The 16,462-nt window shown below is 44.3% G+C and overlaps 1 protein-coding gene across 1 annotated transcript in view; it reads left to right on the top strand.

Moving 5' to 3' along the window:
* The first annotated feature begins 234 nt into the window (after positions 1-234).
* Positions 235-16,462, top strand: part of Nrdc (nardilysin convertase) — a 78,694-nt gene continuing 62,466 nt past the window's right edge. Inside the window, exons 1-3 of the mRNA XM_045139395.1 lie at positions 235-268; positions 7,166-7,880; positions 16,062-16,383. Of these exons, the coding sequence (XP_044995330.1) occupies positions 235-268; positions 7,166-7,880; positions 16,062-16,383 (1,071 nt within the window). The remainder of the gene's footprint in view (positions 269-7,165; positions 7,881-16,061; positions 16,384-16,462) is intronic.

Raw genomic sequence — 16,462 nt, 5'->3', positions numbered from 1 at the left:
GGTCAGCCTGGGCTAGAGGGAAACCCCAACCTCAGAAAAAAAAAAAAAAATCATCAATGGTAGCAGAGAAGTAGGAGAGACCCAGAGCATCCCGAGCCCACATAGGCAGGCAACAGCAGCAGGGGCACTGGGTCCATGTGGTCACGGCCACAAAGCCTGGCCTGAGCTGCAGGAAAAGCCAGGTGAGGGGATTTTCCATTCTCACCAGCTGGCTCAGAAACTCAAGAAACGTGAATGGGAGACAGCAGGAACCAACGGGAAGAGGATCGTGAGGACCAGTGGGAGAACTTCAGCCATCCACAGCCTCCCCTCCCCTAATGCCAGCGCAAGCATCAGAGACCAGGGCAAGGGAGCTCACAGTGCCCAGTGCCAGTGAGCAGAGCAGTAACCCACGGGCGCAGCCAGCCTACTTGAGCCCACAGTGCACCAAAGAGGGACCCAAGCAGGAGCGCAGCATAATTGAGACCAGAACAATCCCGAAAGGTAACTGGGACTACACCAGGTCAGTACCCACCAAATAAGCCTGGTGTATAGGCTTTGAATCGGAAGTGCTAACTGCACCTTCCATGTCAGGAGAAATTATATGTTAGTGGGCTGGAGAGATGGCTTAGCGGTTAAGCGCTTGCCTGTGAAGCCTAAGGACCCCGGTTCGAGGCTCGGTTCCCCAGGTCCCACGTTAGCCAGATGCACAAGGGGGCGCACGCGTCTGGAGTTCCTTTGCAGAGGCCGGAGGCCCTGGCACGCCCATTCTCTCTCTCTCTCCCTCTATCTGTCTTTCTCTCTGTGTCTGTCGCTCTCAAATAAATAAATAAATAAATAAATAAAAAGAAATTATATGTTAAATCTGATGGATGGTCGGATTTGCCATTCTTAAATGAGCTATAATTTGGGCTTGTCATTTATTGCTTCCTGATTTACAGTGTCTTTGTTTCCTCTTCTGTCATTCACTGGGGAAGGGTCTCACTTGGTCACAAGCTGACTTGGAACCCTCAACAGACCAGAAATCTTAGCCTCCCAATTGACAGGATTAAGGGTGTGGGGCACCACACATCAAAGGGACAGTGACTTTGTTAGAAGATCTGGTTGTCATAATACCTACTCTTGCATAAATACTTTGTGCTGTTTTTCATTGAATGTGTACGTTGTTTAGTTAAATTTTAGATTCTGCCTGTATTTTGTTCCACTCAGCCTATTTGAATACTCTCATAGCAGGCAAACCCAACATCAAGGGTCACTTTTGTAGTTACTCTGAGAGTCTTAAGAGCCGCACCTAGCACCTTAAGATCCTCCCCTGAAGATATGTAACATCAGATTGATTGGTACATCTAATAATACTGCAGATAATTAGAAAATCCAAGCATTAAATTAATCCAAATGCAAAAATCTCTATATTATAACACAAGAAACACAAAAAAATCAAGACAATATAAATCCACCAAAAAGTATTAATGCATCAGAAATGACCTCCAGTGACATTGATTTTGAGGAAATGCCGGAGAACAATTTCAAAATAGTGGTTATAAATATGTTCAAAGAAATTAAAGAGGAAATCAAAGGAATCAAAGAAGACACAGGAAACCAATTTAATGAAATGAGGAGGTCAATATAAATGTATATACTATGCTCATCAAACTGCCACTTCTCTTAATGTTCATTCCCTTATATGAATTCTACTCTCACTTTTGGTTAGAGAAGCTTCTCTTTTCAGATAACAGTGACGTTGGGATGACTCAGAAGGCACCTGGTGCTGAGAAGAAATGACAGAGGAGTGCTCAGCACTATAATATCTCTATCACACCTTCCAAGGCTCAGGGTCTATTGTGGAAGAGGTGGCAGAAAGAATGTAAGAGTCAAAGGAAGGGTAGGACTCCTTACAACGTGCTCCTCCAGACACAAAATGGCCTGGATATCCATGACCTCACAGTGCCTGACACTACCTACACAAGACCATCATAAGAGGAGGAAAAGATGATGACATCAAAATAAAAGAGAGACTGACTGAGAGGGGGAGGGGATATGATGGAGAGTGGAGTTTCAAAGGGAAAAGTGAGGGGAGGGAGGGAATTATCATGGGATATTGTTTACAATTACGGAAGTTGTCAATAAAAAATAGCTAAAAATCTTACAGGAAAGTTAAAAGAATTGTACAAAGAGACTATCTTCCCTTGAACCATTTGAGAGTAAATTGCCCATATATATCATCAGCCACAAGTGGTTGAAATCAGGATCCATTTCCTTTCCTCTCCTCTCCTCTCCTTTCCCCTTTCTTTCTTTCTTATTTAAGAGAGAGGGAAAGAGGCAGACAGAGAGAGAGAGAGAGAGAGAGAGAGACAGACAGACAGACAGACAGACAGATTGGGTGCACCAGGGTCTCTAGCCACTGCAAAGGAACTCCAGATACATGTGCCACCTCATGCAGCTAGCTTTTATGTGCTACTGAGGAATTGAACCTGGATCCTTTGGCTTTGTAGGCAAGTGTCTTAACCACTGAGCCATTTCCCCAGCCCAAAATACTTTTTAACATATTTATTGATCACTTGCATGTCTTCTTTGAGAAGGGCTTAATTCTATATCTCATTTTTTATTATTTATTTTATGAGAGAGAAAGAGGGAGAATTGGCATGCCAGGGCTTCTAAGCCACTGCAATAGAATTACATGGGGTCTGGAGAGTTGAACCTGGTTCCTTAGGCTCTGCAGGCAAGCACCTTAGCAGCTAAGCCATCTCTCCAGTCCTCATATCTCATTTTTATTTATTTATTTATTTTATTTTTTTGGTTTTTTTGAGGTAGGGTGTCACTGTAGCCGAGGCTGACCTGGGATTCACTATGGAGTCTCAGGGTGGCCTCGAACTCATGGTGATCCTCCTACCTCTATCTCCCAAGTGCTGGATGGAATTCAAGGTGTGTGCGACCACACCTGGCTTATTTTTATTTTTTAAAGATACATTTCTTTATTATTTATTTGAGAGAGAGACAGAGAGACAGAGAGACAAGGAGAGAGAGAATGGGTGTGCACCAGGGCCTACAGCCACTGCAAACAAACTCCAGACACATGCACCACCTTGTGCATCTGGCTTATGTTGATCCTGGGTAATAGAACTAAGGTCCTTTGGCTTTGCAGACAAGCACCTTAAATGCTAAGCCATCTCTCCAGCCCAACTGATATGTTCTTCAAGATGTATGGAAACAAACTGGGAAATCTGAATGATACTTTTTTTTTTTAAAAAAAATTATTTTCCAGCAGAGAGAGATGGGGAGAAGAGAGCCAGACAGAGAGAGAATGGGCATGCCAGGGCCGCTAGCCACTGTGAACAAAATCCAGATGCATGTGCCCTTTGTGCATCTATTTGGTTTATGTGGGTCCTGGGGAATTGAAACTGGGTCCTTTGGCTTTGCAGGCAAATGCCTTAGCTGCTAAGCCATCTCTCCAGCACTATGAATGATACTTTTCTTTCTTTTTTTTAAAAATTATTTTTGGGGCTGGAGAGCTGGCTTAGCGGTTAAGCGCTTGCCTGTGAAGCCTAAGGACCCCGGTTCGAGGCTCGGTTCCCCAGGTCCCACGTTAGCCAGATGCACAAGGGGGCGCACGCGTCTGGAGTTCCTTTGCAGAGGCTGGAAGCCCTGGCGCGCCCATTCTCTCTCTCTCCCTCCCTCTATCTGTCTTTCTCTCTATGTCTGTCGCTCTCAAATAAATAAATAAATAAATATTAATAAAAAAAAGAGTGTAGATTCTAAAAAAAAAATTATTTTTATTTATTTATTTGAGAGCGACAGAGAGAGAGAAAAGAGGCAGATAGAGAGAGAGAGAGAGAGAGAGGGAGAATGGGTGCGCCAGGGCCTCCAGCTACTGCAAACGAACTCCAGACGTGTGCGCCCCCTTGTGCACCTGGCTTACATGGGTCCTGGGGAATCGAGCCTCGAACTGGGGTCCTTAGGCTTCACAGGCAAGCGCTTAACCGCTAAGCCATCTCTCCAGCCCCTGAATGATACTTTTCAATACTCCTCATCTTTGGCCTCAATTCCCAGTCATCCCCAACTCCTTATTCTCTTCTGTACCTGCATTCCAGCCATAGCATTTATTGTTTTTTGAATACATCATTTATGTTATGCTTAATTTCTTCCTATAAGAATGTAAGCTCAAGCCAGGCGTGGTGGCACATGCCTTTAATCCCAGCACTCAGGAGGCAGAGGTAGGAGGATCACTGTGAGATCGAGGCCACCCTGAGACTACAAAGTGACTTCCAGGTCAGCCTGAGCTCCAGTGAGACCCTACCTCGACAGCCCCGCCCCCCCCCAAGAAAAAAGGAAGAAAAGAATGTAAGCTCAGGGCTGGGAAGATGGCTGAGCAGTTAAAGGCACTTGCTTGCAAAGCCTGATGACTTGGGTTCGATTCCCTAGTATCCATGTGAAGCCAAGATGCACAAAGTCACCCATGCTTCTAGAGTTCATTTGCAGTGGCGAGGCCCTTGAGCTCCCATACTTACTCTCTCTCAAACAAATAAATAAAAACATTTTAATAAGGATGTAAGCTCAGGGAAGGCAAGTGTTTGTGTTTTATTCACGTCTTCTCCAGTACATGGAGCTCAGCAAGATAAACTAAAGTTTCTGGAGAGGAGTCACGCCTGTGAAAGCTGATTAAGAGTTCAATAATTATGGGGTGCTGGAATGTTTCCCATCCAGAACCAGTTTATCTTGGGCTGTCTTGGCTGTTTATTGCTGGCCTCTTTTGAGTCTGACCTAGTATTTTGTGTTTATTAGGCAAACCCTTTGGAATGTATGGCTACACCCCCATCTTCTCCAAACTCAAAAATGTCAGCATGAAACATCCAAGGCTTCTAGCAGAAATGTCGCCTTGCTGTAACTCACCTCACTTGTAACACCAATGTTCGAATTTGAAAATCTTTGTGTGGTGGTGCACCCCTTTAAATCCCAACACTCGGGAGGCAAAGGTCAAAGGATCGCTATGAGTCTGCAGACAGCCTGAGACTCCATAGTGAATTCCAGGTCAGCCTGGGCTAGAGTGAGACCCTACCTCAAAAAAAAAAAAAAAAAATTGGGCTGGAGAGATGGGTTAGTGGTTAAGGTACTTGCCTGCAAACACAAAGGACCCAGGTTCAATTCTCCAGGACCCACGTAAAGCTAGATGCACTAGTGGCTAGAAGCGGTGGCACATCCATATTCATTCATTCATTCATTCATTCTCTGTCTCCCAAATAAATAATAAAATATTTTAAAAAAAGCAAAAAATTGCTGGACATGGTGGCACTCGTGTTTAATCCCAGAACTCAGGACACAGAGGTAGGAGTGAGTTCGAGGCCACCCTGAGACTACATCGTGAATTCTAGGTCAGCCCGGGCTAGAGACCCTACCTCGAAAAAAAAATTATGCCTTTGTTCTGTTACTAGAAAACTTCACAAAACTATTACTATGTTGGAACATCTAAATCTGTTGTTCCCCCAGCTAAGGTCACTTGTATTTCTTTCCATAATAAACTGTTTCTCTCTTTGAGAACTGTGTTCTTTGCGTTGTAAGAGGTCTAGAAAAATCAAAATAACAGGCTGGAGAGATGGCTTAGCAGTTAAGGCACTTGCCTGCAAAGCCAAAGGACCTCAGTTCAATTTCCCATTACCCACGTAAGCCAGATGCACAAGGTGGCTCATGCATCTGAAGATCTGAAGTTCATTTGCAGTGGCTGGAAGTGCCCATTCCTTCCCTCTCTCTCTCTCTCTCTCTCTCTGTCTGTCTCTTTCCCTCTCTCCCAAATAAATACAAATAAAATATATTAAAAAATGAAAACAACCACCAATGCCTTTTCCTGTGTCAAATTTTTCTCCATGTATTCATACAGACATTTATTCTTTTCGTGTTTACACCAAGGTCTTTTGCTACTGCAATGGAATATTTGTCCTGCTTTTTGTGGGTGGCTGGGGAATTGAACTGGGGTCAGCAGACTTTGCAAGCAAGCACCTTGAACCTGAGCCACCTCCCTAAGATCAAGACACCTTTCATAAGCTAGGATCTCATAGTGACAGTATATTGTATCTTCTTAAAATTTTTAATAAAATTAACTTATTTATTAGAGACAGAGAGAGTGAGTGTGAACCTCTAGCCACTCCAAATGAACTCCAGAAGCATGCGCCAGTATGTGTATATGGCTTAGGTGGGACCTGGAGAATCCAATCTGGGTCCTTAGGCTTTGCAGACAAGCACCTTAACAGCTGAGTCATCTCTCTAGGCCCCAGTATATTGTATCTCACTACCAGGGGTTTGCCATTTTTCATTATATATGTTTTAGCCCCACTTTGCCCAGTGAAAACTTGTGAAGAGTGTGCTGCTCAATACAAGTTGGCTGTGCTGCAAGGAAGGCTACCAGGTGTGGGCAAGCTAAAACCTGCATTTAGAAAAAAGACTTTCAGGTATTCTTTATTTTATTTATTAGCGAGAGACAGAGAGAGGGTTAAGGAGAGAATGGGCGCACCAGGGCCACTGCTAACAAACTTTAGAGGCATGTGCCACCTTGTGCATCTGTTTTTTTCTGTGGGCCCTGGGGAATCGAATCTGAGTGCTTTAAAAGCACTGAACCATCTCCCCAGCCCTTATTTATTAATTTGAGATAGAGAATGGGAGCGCCAGGGCCTGCAGCCACTGCAAACGAGCTCCAGATGCGTGCGCCCCCTCGTGCACCTGGCATCGAACCTATGTCCTCTGGCTTTGCAGCTCAGCTGCCTTAACCGCTGAGCCATCCCTCCAGGCCACTTCCGGTACTCTATCCCACTCGCTGAGTCACACCAAAGGCTCTGCCTCCTCGGGCAGTGAATGGCTCACAAAAACACGAGAGAAGGGGTGAAAAATAACCAAAAAGACTAGATTCACTCTCACCCCTCGCTTCCCCGTATTTCCCCTGGAGGAAATATTCTCCCTATTTTCCCCCCTCCGACGCGCTGAGGACTCCCTGTAGCTTCCCGTCCCTTTAAATCAACTACTGGTGACGTCACAGTCCGGCCAAGAGGCGGCCTTTCTCCCGTCATCCTCCGCGTTTCCTTAGCTCCGCCCACGTCCGGTTTCTCAATTTATTTAAAAAAAAAAAAAAAGCTCTCTGGGTGGGTCCATGCCCATTGGCTGCTTGCGTGCACGCGGGCGGCCCTCCCGCTTTGTGATTGGCCAGAACCCCGCCGCGTCATCGGTTGCCGGGGGGATGAGGGGAAGTCGTCGGGAGCGAGGCCCGGGGAGAGGGAGAGCGAGAGACCGGCTTGGAGGAAGGGGTTCGGGCCTGTCCTTCCCCCACAGCCCCCCCCACCCCCCGCCACCCCATCAAGCGGCTTGCGGCAGCGACAACGCCAGCTGGTCGCCGCCTCTGGAGCTCCGTGCAGGAGGAGGAGGAGGAGGAGGAGGAGGAGGAAGAAGAAGAGGAGGGCCTGGGCAGCGGCATGTCCATCGCAGGGTGCCGCCGAGCCGGTGAATGGTGAGGGAGTTTGTCGCGATCGCTGCTGCCAGTCGGTGTCACCGGGAGGAAGTTGTGGAGTGAAGCCGGGCCTGGGGGGAGAGATCGAAGCCCCGGGGGGGAGGAGGAAGAAGAAGAATAAAAGAAGAAGAGGAGGCAGGAAGGAAAGTCCTCCCGTATTGCTGCTGGCCACCATGCCCGGAAGAAACAAGGCCAAGTCCACCTGCAGCTGCCCCGACCTGCGGCCCAATGGACAGGACGTGGGCGACGGCGGCCGGGTTGTCCGTGTGGGATCTGAGCAATCGGAGGAGGAGGAGGAGGAGGAGAAAGTGGAGGAGGAGGAGGACGACGACGATGACGAGGAAGGACGGAGGGGGTCTCTCGGTAATGCCGGAGACCCTGAGATCGTCAAGTCTCCCAGCGATCCCAAGCAGTACCGGTGAGGGAGGGAGGACACAGGCTTCGGACCCGGGGAGAAGGAGGGGTGCACGGGCCATCAGTTGGTGCAAAAGCCCCCTCCCCCCCTCACTTCTTTGCCTCCCCTTGTCCCCTCCTCACCCCCCCTCCCCCCGAAAGAGCAACAAGGGCGTTTACTTCTGTCACCTTCTCATTTTTCCACCCCCAGGTGCTAGAGGTTGGGTGGAGAGGGTGTGGCAAGGGGCGCTTACTTTGGGGTGTCATAGAGCAAGCGGGGGATAATTGGGTTTCACAAGGAAGGAGTCAGGATGTCACAATGGGAAGAGCTTGGTTTAAAAAACATATGTTAATAAAATACAGGCTGGAGAGATAGTTTAGAGGATAAGGTGCTTGCCTGCGAAGCCTAAGGACTCGGGTTCGGTTCCCCAGGATCCACATAAGCCAGATGCACGTGGTGGCTCATGTGTCTGGAGTTTGTTGGCAGAGGCCAGAGGCCCTGGTGCACCCCATTGACTCTTTAACAAAGAAAAACTAAATTATTTTCCTTAATAATTTAGTTCCTTTGGCTTTGCAGGCAAGCATCCTAACCACCAGGAGGAGCTTTTATTTTATTATTTTTTTAATTTACTTATTTTGAGGAGATTTGACATTTACTATAGTAAAGGAAGTTTTTGTATGGAAGGACAGATGGGAAGGGCGTTCGGATACCCTGTTAGATGGAAAGATGGACAACAAACAGTTGGTTAGTCTTCATTTTGGAGGAGAGGAGATTTGAGGTGAATATTCTCACCCATCAAATCTCTGCCCAAACGTCGAGAACTCTTTAAAGGGAAAGAGAGGGACAAGGTGGAAATTGCCGAGGTCGGTGTGGCTTCAGGGAGAGAATTTTGATTCATAGCTGGCTGAAGATGAAGTGGCTTGTTTCCGTGGGTGGTTAGATGCCTTGATGCACATGCCTTTAATCCCAGCACTCGGGAGGCAGAGGTAGGAGGATCACCTTGAGTTCGAGGCCACCCTGAGACTGCATAGTGAATTCCAGGTCATCTTGGGCTACAGTGAGACCTTATCTGCAAAAAAAAAAAAAAAAAAAAAAGTTTTAGCCTTCCAGATTAAATTTTCAGTAAAAGGCTCTTTCTCTCTTCATGTAAACATATTTAATAGTTAATTCTGCTCTGGGGATGTAGCGCAGTTGGTAGAGGGCTTACCTTAGCATCCTAGCATGCACAGAACTCTGAGTTTGATCCCCTGCCATGCATAAGACCCAGGCATGGTGACAGGTGCCTGCTTTTCCAGCACCCAGAATGTGGTGGCTGGAGGATCATAGGTTTAGGGTGGACTAGGGTCGTGGTGGCGCATGCCTTTGATCCTAGCACTTGGGAGGCAGAGGTAGGAGGATTGCCGTGAGTTTTAGGACAGCCTGAGACTCCATAGTGAATTCCAGGTCAGCCTGAGCTACAGCGAGACCTTATCTTAAAAAAAAAAAAAGCTTAAAAGCCGGGCGTGGTGGCCTACGCCTTTAATCCCAGTACTTGGGAGGTAGAGATAGGAGGATCACTGTGAGTTCAAGGCCACCTTGAGACTACATAGTGGATTCCAGGTCAGCCTGTGCTAGAGTGAGACCCTACCTTGAAAAACCAAAAACAAAAAGCTTAAGGTCATTCTGAGGCTAAATAGGATGTTCTAAGTCAGCTGGGCTTGCATGAGTCCTGTCTCAAATAAAACTCCAAACCAACCAGTAGCTAATGTCTATAAACAGTATGTCAGACACCGTTCTAATTGCTTTGGATGTATTATTAAGTGACAATATCTTCTGCACATTGATCTGATACTTATTAAACCCTCTGTGTAATGGGGTACCAAGCTAACTTTCCTGCAACGTGCTCAAATATAATGTAATGAATAAAAATGACTAAGAGGGTCTCTTTCCGGAAATGTCCAGTGTAGGAGAGAGATACTGCCAAATTTAAAACAGTAAAATTAGCATTTAAGAGTTTCCTTACAGAAGCCATGGTGGAAGTATGTGCTAGATATATTGGGGAATAAAGTAAGTGATAAATTCCACCTGCAAAGAATGTTAGAGAAGACATAGTACTTAAACTTTTTTTTTTTTTTTTCATTTTCTTTATTTATTTGACAGGCAGATAGAGAATGAGTGGGTGAGGGCCTTCACTCACTACAAACGATCTCTACCTGTACATTTGGCTTTCAAGAGTCCTAGGGAATTGAATGTGGATCCTTTGGCTTTGCAGGCATGCACCTTAACCGCTAAGCCATCCTAGCCCAGTGCTGACCTTTTGAATGAATGGCTACATTTCTGTCTTGATAGAGCCTTGAGCCATAGTTTTATTGCTTCATTTTTTGACAACTTCCGTAAATATAGACAATATACTATGTGCTTCAGCTTTTTTAAATTTTAAAATGAAGGAGGTTGATTAGAACAAGTATTTTCCAAGAATTTCCTCTTTTGTCTGCCTTTACCAGTTTTGATACTGAAGTTTGTTAGACTCAGGAAGCAGAGATTTTTGTTGCTCTATTAAAGTATTTATATTTATTTATAAGCAGAGGGGAGAGGGAGGGAGAGAGAGAGGGAGAGAGAATGGGCCTCCAGCCGCTACAAACTCCAGGTGTATGCATCTAGCTTTACATGGGCAATAGGGAATTGAACCCAGGTTGTTAAGCTTATCAGGCAAGCATGTGAACCTTTGAGCCATCTCTTATCATTCTAAGGAAAACCTTAGAATTAGATGATTTTAAAAAAAGGTTTTTTTTTGTTGTTGTTGTTGTTTATTTTTATTTGAGAGAGAGAGGGGCCTCCAGCCACTGCTAGCGTGGGTCCTGGGGAATCGAACCTCGAAACGGGGTCCTTAGGCTTCACAGGCAAGCGCTTAACCACTAAGCCATCTCTCCAGCCCCCTAGATGATTTTTAATGACTTGGGGAAGTTAAGTTTTTGAAGTTTTGTGACCAGACGTGTAGGGAATCTACAGCAGGGATTGCTAAATTACCCTTTTGGACCTGAGTAGGTGATGTCAGTGTGAAGAAAGAAACTTTTCCTGTGCAGAACCAATTCTCTCCCATTGTATTTGGCAGAACATTGTATATGACCCGTTATGATACACAGCTGTCATGAAATATGTCATTTGGAAGTATGAATAAGCACCAGAGAGAGGACCTGTTTAAAGAAATATTGTGCTGAAATAATGCCTTGAAAGATTTATCAGTCTGTATTTATTAAGTAATAGCATATAGAATTTTACCTGTCTATATGTGTAAATTGTGTTCAGCTTTAAAAAAAATGTTGACGGTATTTCTGGAACACCTGTTATGATTTCTTAGTTGTTTGGATGCTAGATAACTGCTGATTTCCTTATCTTTTGGAAGGATTACGGGATGCCAGGTCGCGTTACTTAAATCTTTATTGGCCTAGAGTGAAATTCTTGACAGATTAGGGTCTGTAGTAGAGCAAATGATTGTAGCAATGAAAGTGCTTAGCATTGGGAAGTGTAGACTGACTAAAGTGCATAAAGCACTTTTCTTGTTTAATCGACAAAGATCTCTCTTTGTATGGGGGGGGGAATGACAAGGCATGTAAACAGAATTCTAATGTAATTTTTTGGTCAGATTTGAAGTAAGGAGGTAGTTTATCTTTAATGATTTTTTTTTACATGCTCACTACAGGCTGTTTGTGAATGCTTATTAGGTTGTTTGCTGTTCCATACTGCTGAACAGAGGAGGGGTCCAATTGCATCCAGAGAAATGATTTCTGCTGACTGACTTCGTAAGCAGTTCGTAGGGAGGGGCTCACTGGACAGAAACCTTTGTCCGTACCAGAGAAAGTCAGAGAGATTTTTATTTTTGTATTGAGTGGTAAGGACATGGGTTTATTTGATTTTTTTTTTTTTTTTCCTTTTAACTAAAACCCAACAGACTAGTAGTGAGTGCTTCACTCAATACGCAAAGGGTTAATTAAATTTGTATGGTTACATCTAGATTATTAATCTGAACACAGATTACTAGATTTATAAAAGTCATATAAAATCATTATCTAATTATATGTATATACCTTCTAGGAGTTTGGCATCAAATTCCTTGGTCTATATCTGACTGAATGTAAATCTTCATTTCTTTGCAACTATGTAGCTTTGCAGAAGCAATAGGAAATTTGAGATGCAGGCTCATTTAACAAATTAAGCTTGAATTGCATTAAATCTTTTGAATAGTACTGTGACTAATAAACATCTTTTGTCTGTTACCATTTCCTTAGAGTGATTTCTTTCATGTGGGCTGATGGGTTAGTTAAGAGAACTGAGTTTTGAAAAGTTGTTTTTGAAGACTTGAGTAACGATGGTAAGTTTTTCCTTTCTGGCAGATTCTGAAGTTAAGTGGAGTAGGAATTAGAACATGGCCGGGCGTGGTGGTGCACGCCTTTTATTCCTGGAACTCAGGGAGGCAGAGATAGGAGGATTGTTGAGAGTCTGAGGTCAGTCTGAGCCTAGTAGAATATGTATAAGGTATGATTTATTTTTATTTTTATTTTTTTAGCATTGTGTGTGTCTCCTTTTCTACCTACCACTTAGGTGACCTTGAGCAAATTAATCTGTCTCTCCAACACTCAGCCCTTGAAGTTTTTTTTTTTTTTTTTTTGGTTTTTCATGGTTGGGTCTCACTGTAGCCCAGGCTGACCTGGAATTCACTACGGAGTCTCAGGGTGGCCTCGAACTCACACGGCGATCCTCCTACCTCTGCCTCCCAAGTGAATGCTGGGATTAAAGGTGTACACCACCACATCCGGCTTCAAATATTACAATATTTTCTGTTACATTTTAAAACATTCTCTTTAGAATATCTACAATCTTAATGTATCTTCATAAAATATTGAAAAATATAGGCATCATGGGCTAGGCGTGGTGGCACACGCCTTTATTCCCAGCAGTTAGGAGGCAGAGGTAGGAGGATCTCTGTGAGTTCAAGGCCAGCCTGGTACTGAATTCCAGGTCAGCTTGGGTTATATCAAGACCCTATCTCAAAAAACCAAAAAAATTATATTTATATATATGTGTATATATATATATAATATAACATATATGTAAAAGGCACATATATACATATATGTGCACACATCTACGTGTACATACATACACACATGGTCATCATAAATCATGAAGCTTCTTTGTTCTTTTCCCTACTTTCTTTTTTTTTCCCCAAGGTTGGGTCTCACTGCAGCTCAGGCTGACCTGAGATTCACTATGTAGTCTCAGGTTGGCCTTGAACTCACAATGATCCTCTTACCTCTGCCTCCCGGGTGCTGGGATTAAAGGCGTGCGCCACCACACCCAGTTCCTTTCTCTACTTTTGATATATTATTGTTACATTTGGTTTGTATAGTTTTCGTTCTTTGCTTCTTGAGTTCTTTGTTTCTTTTGCTACCCTTTATATGCACTTAATTTTAACTGATACTTTGTTTCATTTGGAAGATGTTAAGTATCAGGCTCCTTCTAACAGTCATTCATTTTCCCCTCTCTGCCTCTCTTCCTTCCTTTCTCCTTTCCTTCCCTCCCCTCCCTTTAAAAACAATATTTATTTATTTGAGAGAGAGAAAGAGAATGGGCATTCCAGGACCTACTGCAAATGAACTCCAGACACATGTGCCACCTTGTGCATCTGGCTGACGTGGGTCCTGGGGAATCGAACCTGGCAAGCACTCTACCACTGAACACTGTCCCCACCCCTAAAACACGTCTTTTGTATATGGAAATAGGTGACAATGAGCACAAAGGTTGGGGCTGGAGAGATGGCAGAGGCACTTGCCTGCAAAGCCAAAGAATGAGGGTTACGTTTCCCAGGACCCACGTAAAAGCCAGATGCGAAAGGTGTCGCATGCATCCAGAGTTTGTTTACCGTGGCTAGTGGTTCTGATGCTCTCATCCTCTATGTCCCTCTCTCTATCAAATCGATAAAATACTTAAAAAATTGCACACTCCAAACAGTACAACAAGACAATAAAGTGGTTGCGTTCATTTCCTTCCTTTTTATTTTTTTATTTTTATTTTTTTTTGGTTTTTCTAGGTAGGGTCTCACTCTAGCCTAGGCTGACCTGGTATTCACTATGGAGTCTCAGGGTGGCCTCGAACTCATGGCGATCCTCCTACCTCTGCCTCTCGGGTGCTGGGATTAGGTTTAGGACCATTGATGATTCTCTATCATGCATGCCTGTTACCCCAGTTCTGTGAGAAATGACAGAATCATCTCTATGGGGCATGTGCACATATACCTGCAGAAAAAACAGATTAACTTTTTGTTTCGGTTTTGGTTTTTTCGAGGTAGGGTCTCACTCTAGTCCAGGCTGACCCAGAATTCACTCTGTAGTCTCAGGGTGGCCTCGAACTCACGGCGATCCTCCCACCTCTGCCTCCCCAGTTAAAGGCATGCACCATCATGCCTAGTTGATTAGCTTTTTAAAAAAAATTTATTTATTTGAGAGAGGGAAAGAGGCGACAGAGAGAATGGGTGCTCCAAGGCCTCCAGCCACTCCAAGCGAACTCCAGATGCGTGCTCCACCTTGTGCATCTGGCTTATGTGGGTCCTGGGGAGTCGAACCTGGGTCCTTTGGCTTTGGAGGCAAGTGCCTTAATTGTTAAGCTATCTCTCTAGCCCCAAACTAAATCGCTTTTGAGTTTCCTTCCCCAGATCAATCAATATGATTTGTTACAAATTGTGGTAGAACTTCCTGGACCATGGGAACCCAGTCTTAGATCCCCAGTGGATACTAAAAGCTAAATCTAGCATACGCAACCATGTAACTGACCGCAACTTCTTACTAGAGATCTTAGGTGATTTCAGCATGTATTTTGTTTTCTTACTCGCTTGTAAACTTCTGCCTTTATTTTAAGGCAGGTTCTCACTCTAGCCTAGGTTAACCTGATACACTGTAGCCCCAGGCTGGTGTTGAACTCATGGTAATCCTTCTACCTCAGCCTCCCAAGGGCTAGTTTTAAAGGCGTTTGCCAATGCCTTTTTAATTTTATTTTTATTTATTTATTAAATTTATTTTTGTTTATATTTATTTATTTGAGAGAGACAGAGAAAGGGGAAGGGGGGAGAGAGAGAATGGGCATGCCAGGGCCTCCAGCCACTGCAAACGAACTCCAGTTGCATGTGCCCCCTTTTGCATCTGGCTTATGTGGGTCCTGGGTAATTGAGCCTCAAACCAGGGTCCTTAGGCTTCACAGGCAAGCGCTTAACCGCTAAGCCATCTCTCCAGCCCTGGGTTTGGTTTTTTGAGGTAGGGACTCACTCTAGCCCATACTGACCTGGAATTCATTATGTAGTCTCAGGCTAGCCTTGAACTCATGGTGATCCTCCTACATCTGCTTCTCCGGTGCTGAGACTAAAGTTATACGCCACCATGCTGCTGCCGCTATTTTACTTAAAGGAAGCACTTTATAGCTTCTTTTTTATTATATGTATTTATTTGAGAGACAGAAAGAGGCAGAGTGAGAGAGAGAATGGGCACTCCAGAGCTTCCGGCCACTGCAAATGAACTCTTGATGCATATGCCACCTTGGGCATCTGGTTTACATGGGTCCCTGGAATTGAACCTGGGTCCTTTGGCTTTGCAGGCAAACACTTTAACCGTTAAGCCATCTCTCCAGCCCTGTGGCTGCTTCTTTGTTGTATCTGATATACCATCATGGAGTGGAGGCTATTGTTAAGTAAATTAGAGGTTACGTAAAAACACAAGCATTGTGCTCCCATAACCTTGTGGTATATGGTCAGTGTTAGGATATGTAGAATGATTATCTTGGATAAATTATTATTGTTATTAAAAATCTCTTTAATTTTTTTTTTCTTTTGTGGTTTTTCGAGGTAGGGCCTTGCCCAGGGTGGCCTAGAATTCACTTTGTAGTCTCAGGCTGACCTCGAACTCAGTGATTCTCATACCTCTGCCTCCTGAGTGCTGGGATTAAAGGTGTGCTTCACCATGTCCTGGACATTGAAAACTTGAGATAGTGTGTTTGTATTGTGGTCGGCTATGGGTAACAAACTATAGATAAGAGGAGACTTGCGTAGTGTTGGTTTAATGGCTGTATGTTTGTTTGTACTTGGATTTTCCTTTCCTTAAACGTCACCGAGTGCATCACATATGTTGGAAATTTACAGAACAGCCAAAATATTTTGTGACTTCTTTTTTTTTTCTTCCCCAGATACATCAAATTGCAGAATGGCTTGCAGGCACTTTTGATTTCAGATATAAGTAACGTGGAAGGTAAAACAGGAAACACAACGGACGAGGAGGAGGAAGAGGAAGAAGATGAGGACGAGGATGATGATGACGACGATGACGATGATGATGATGACGAAGATTCTGGAGCCGAGATAGAGGATGACGATGAGGAGGGTTTTGATGAGGAAGATGACTTCGATGACGAAGAGCGTGACCATGACGATGACCTGGATACCGAGGACAATGAACTGGAGGAACTGGAAGCGAGGACAGAAGCTAGAAAGAAAACCACTGAGAAACAGGTATGAGTCCTGTCTGTATTTTCTCTTTCTAACTAGGGAACTCTGGCATGCTTTTTGTTTGTTTATTTATATTTCTTTT

Source organism: Jaculus jaculus, chromosome 21, assembly GCF_020740685.1.
Source record: "Jaculus jaculus isolate mJacJac1 chromosome 21, mJacJac1.mat.Y.cur, whole genome shotgun sequence".
Lineage (NCBI taxonomy): Eukaryota > Metazoa > Chordata > Mammalia > Rodentia > Dipodidae > Jaculus > Jaculus jaculus.
This window is presented reverse-complemented; position numbering and strand designations above follow the sequence as displayed.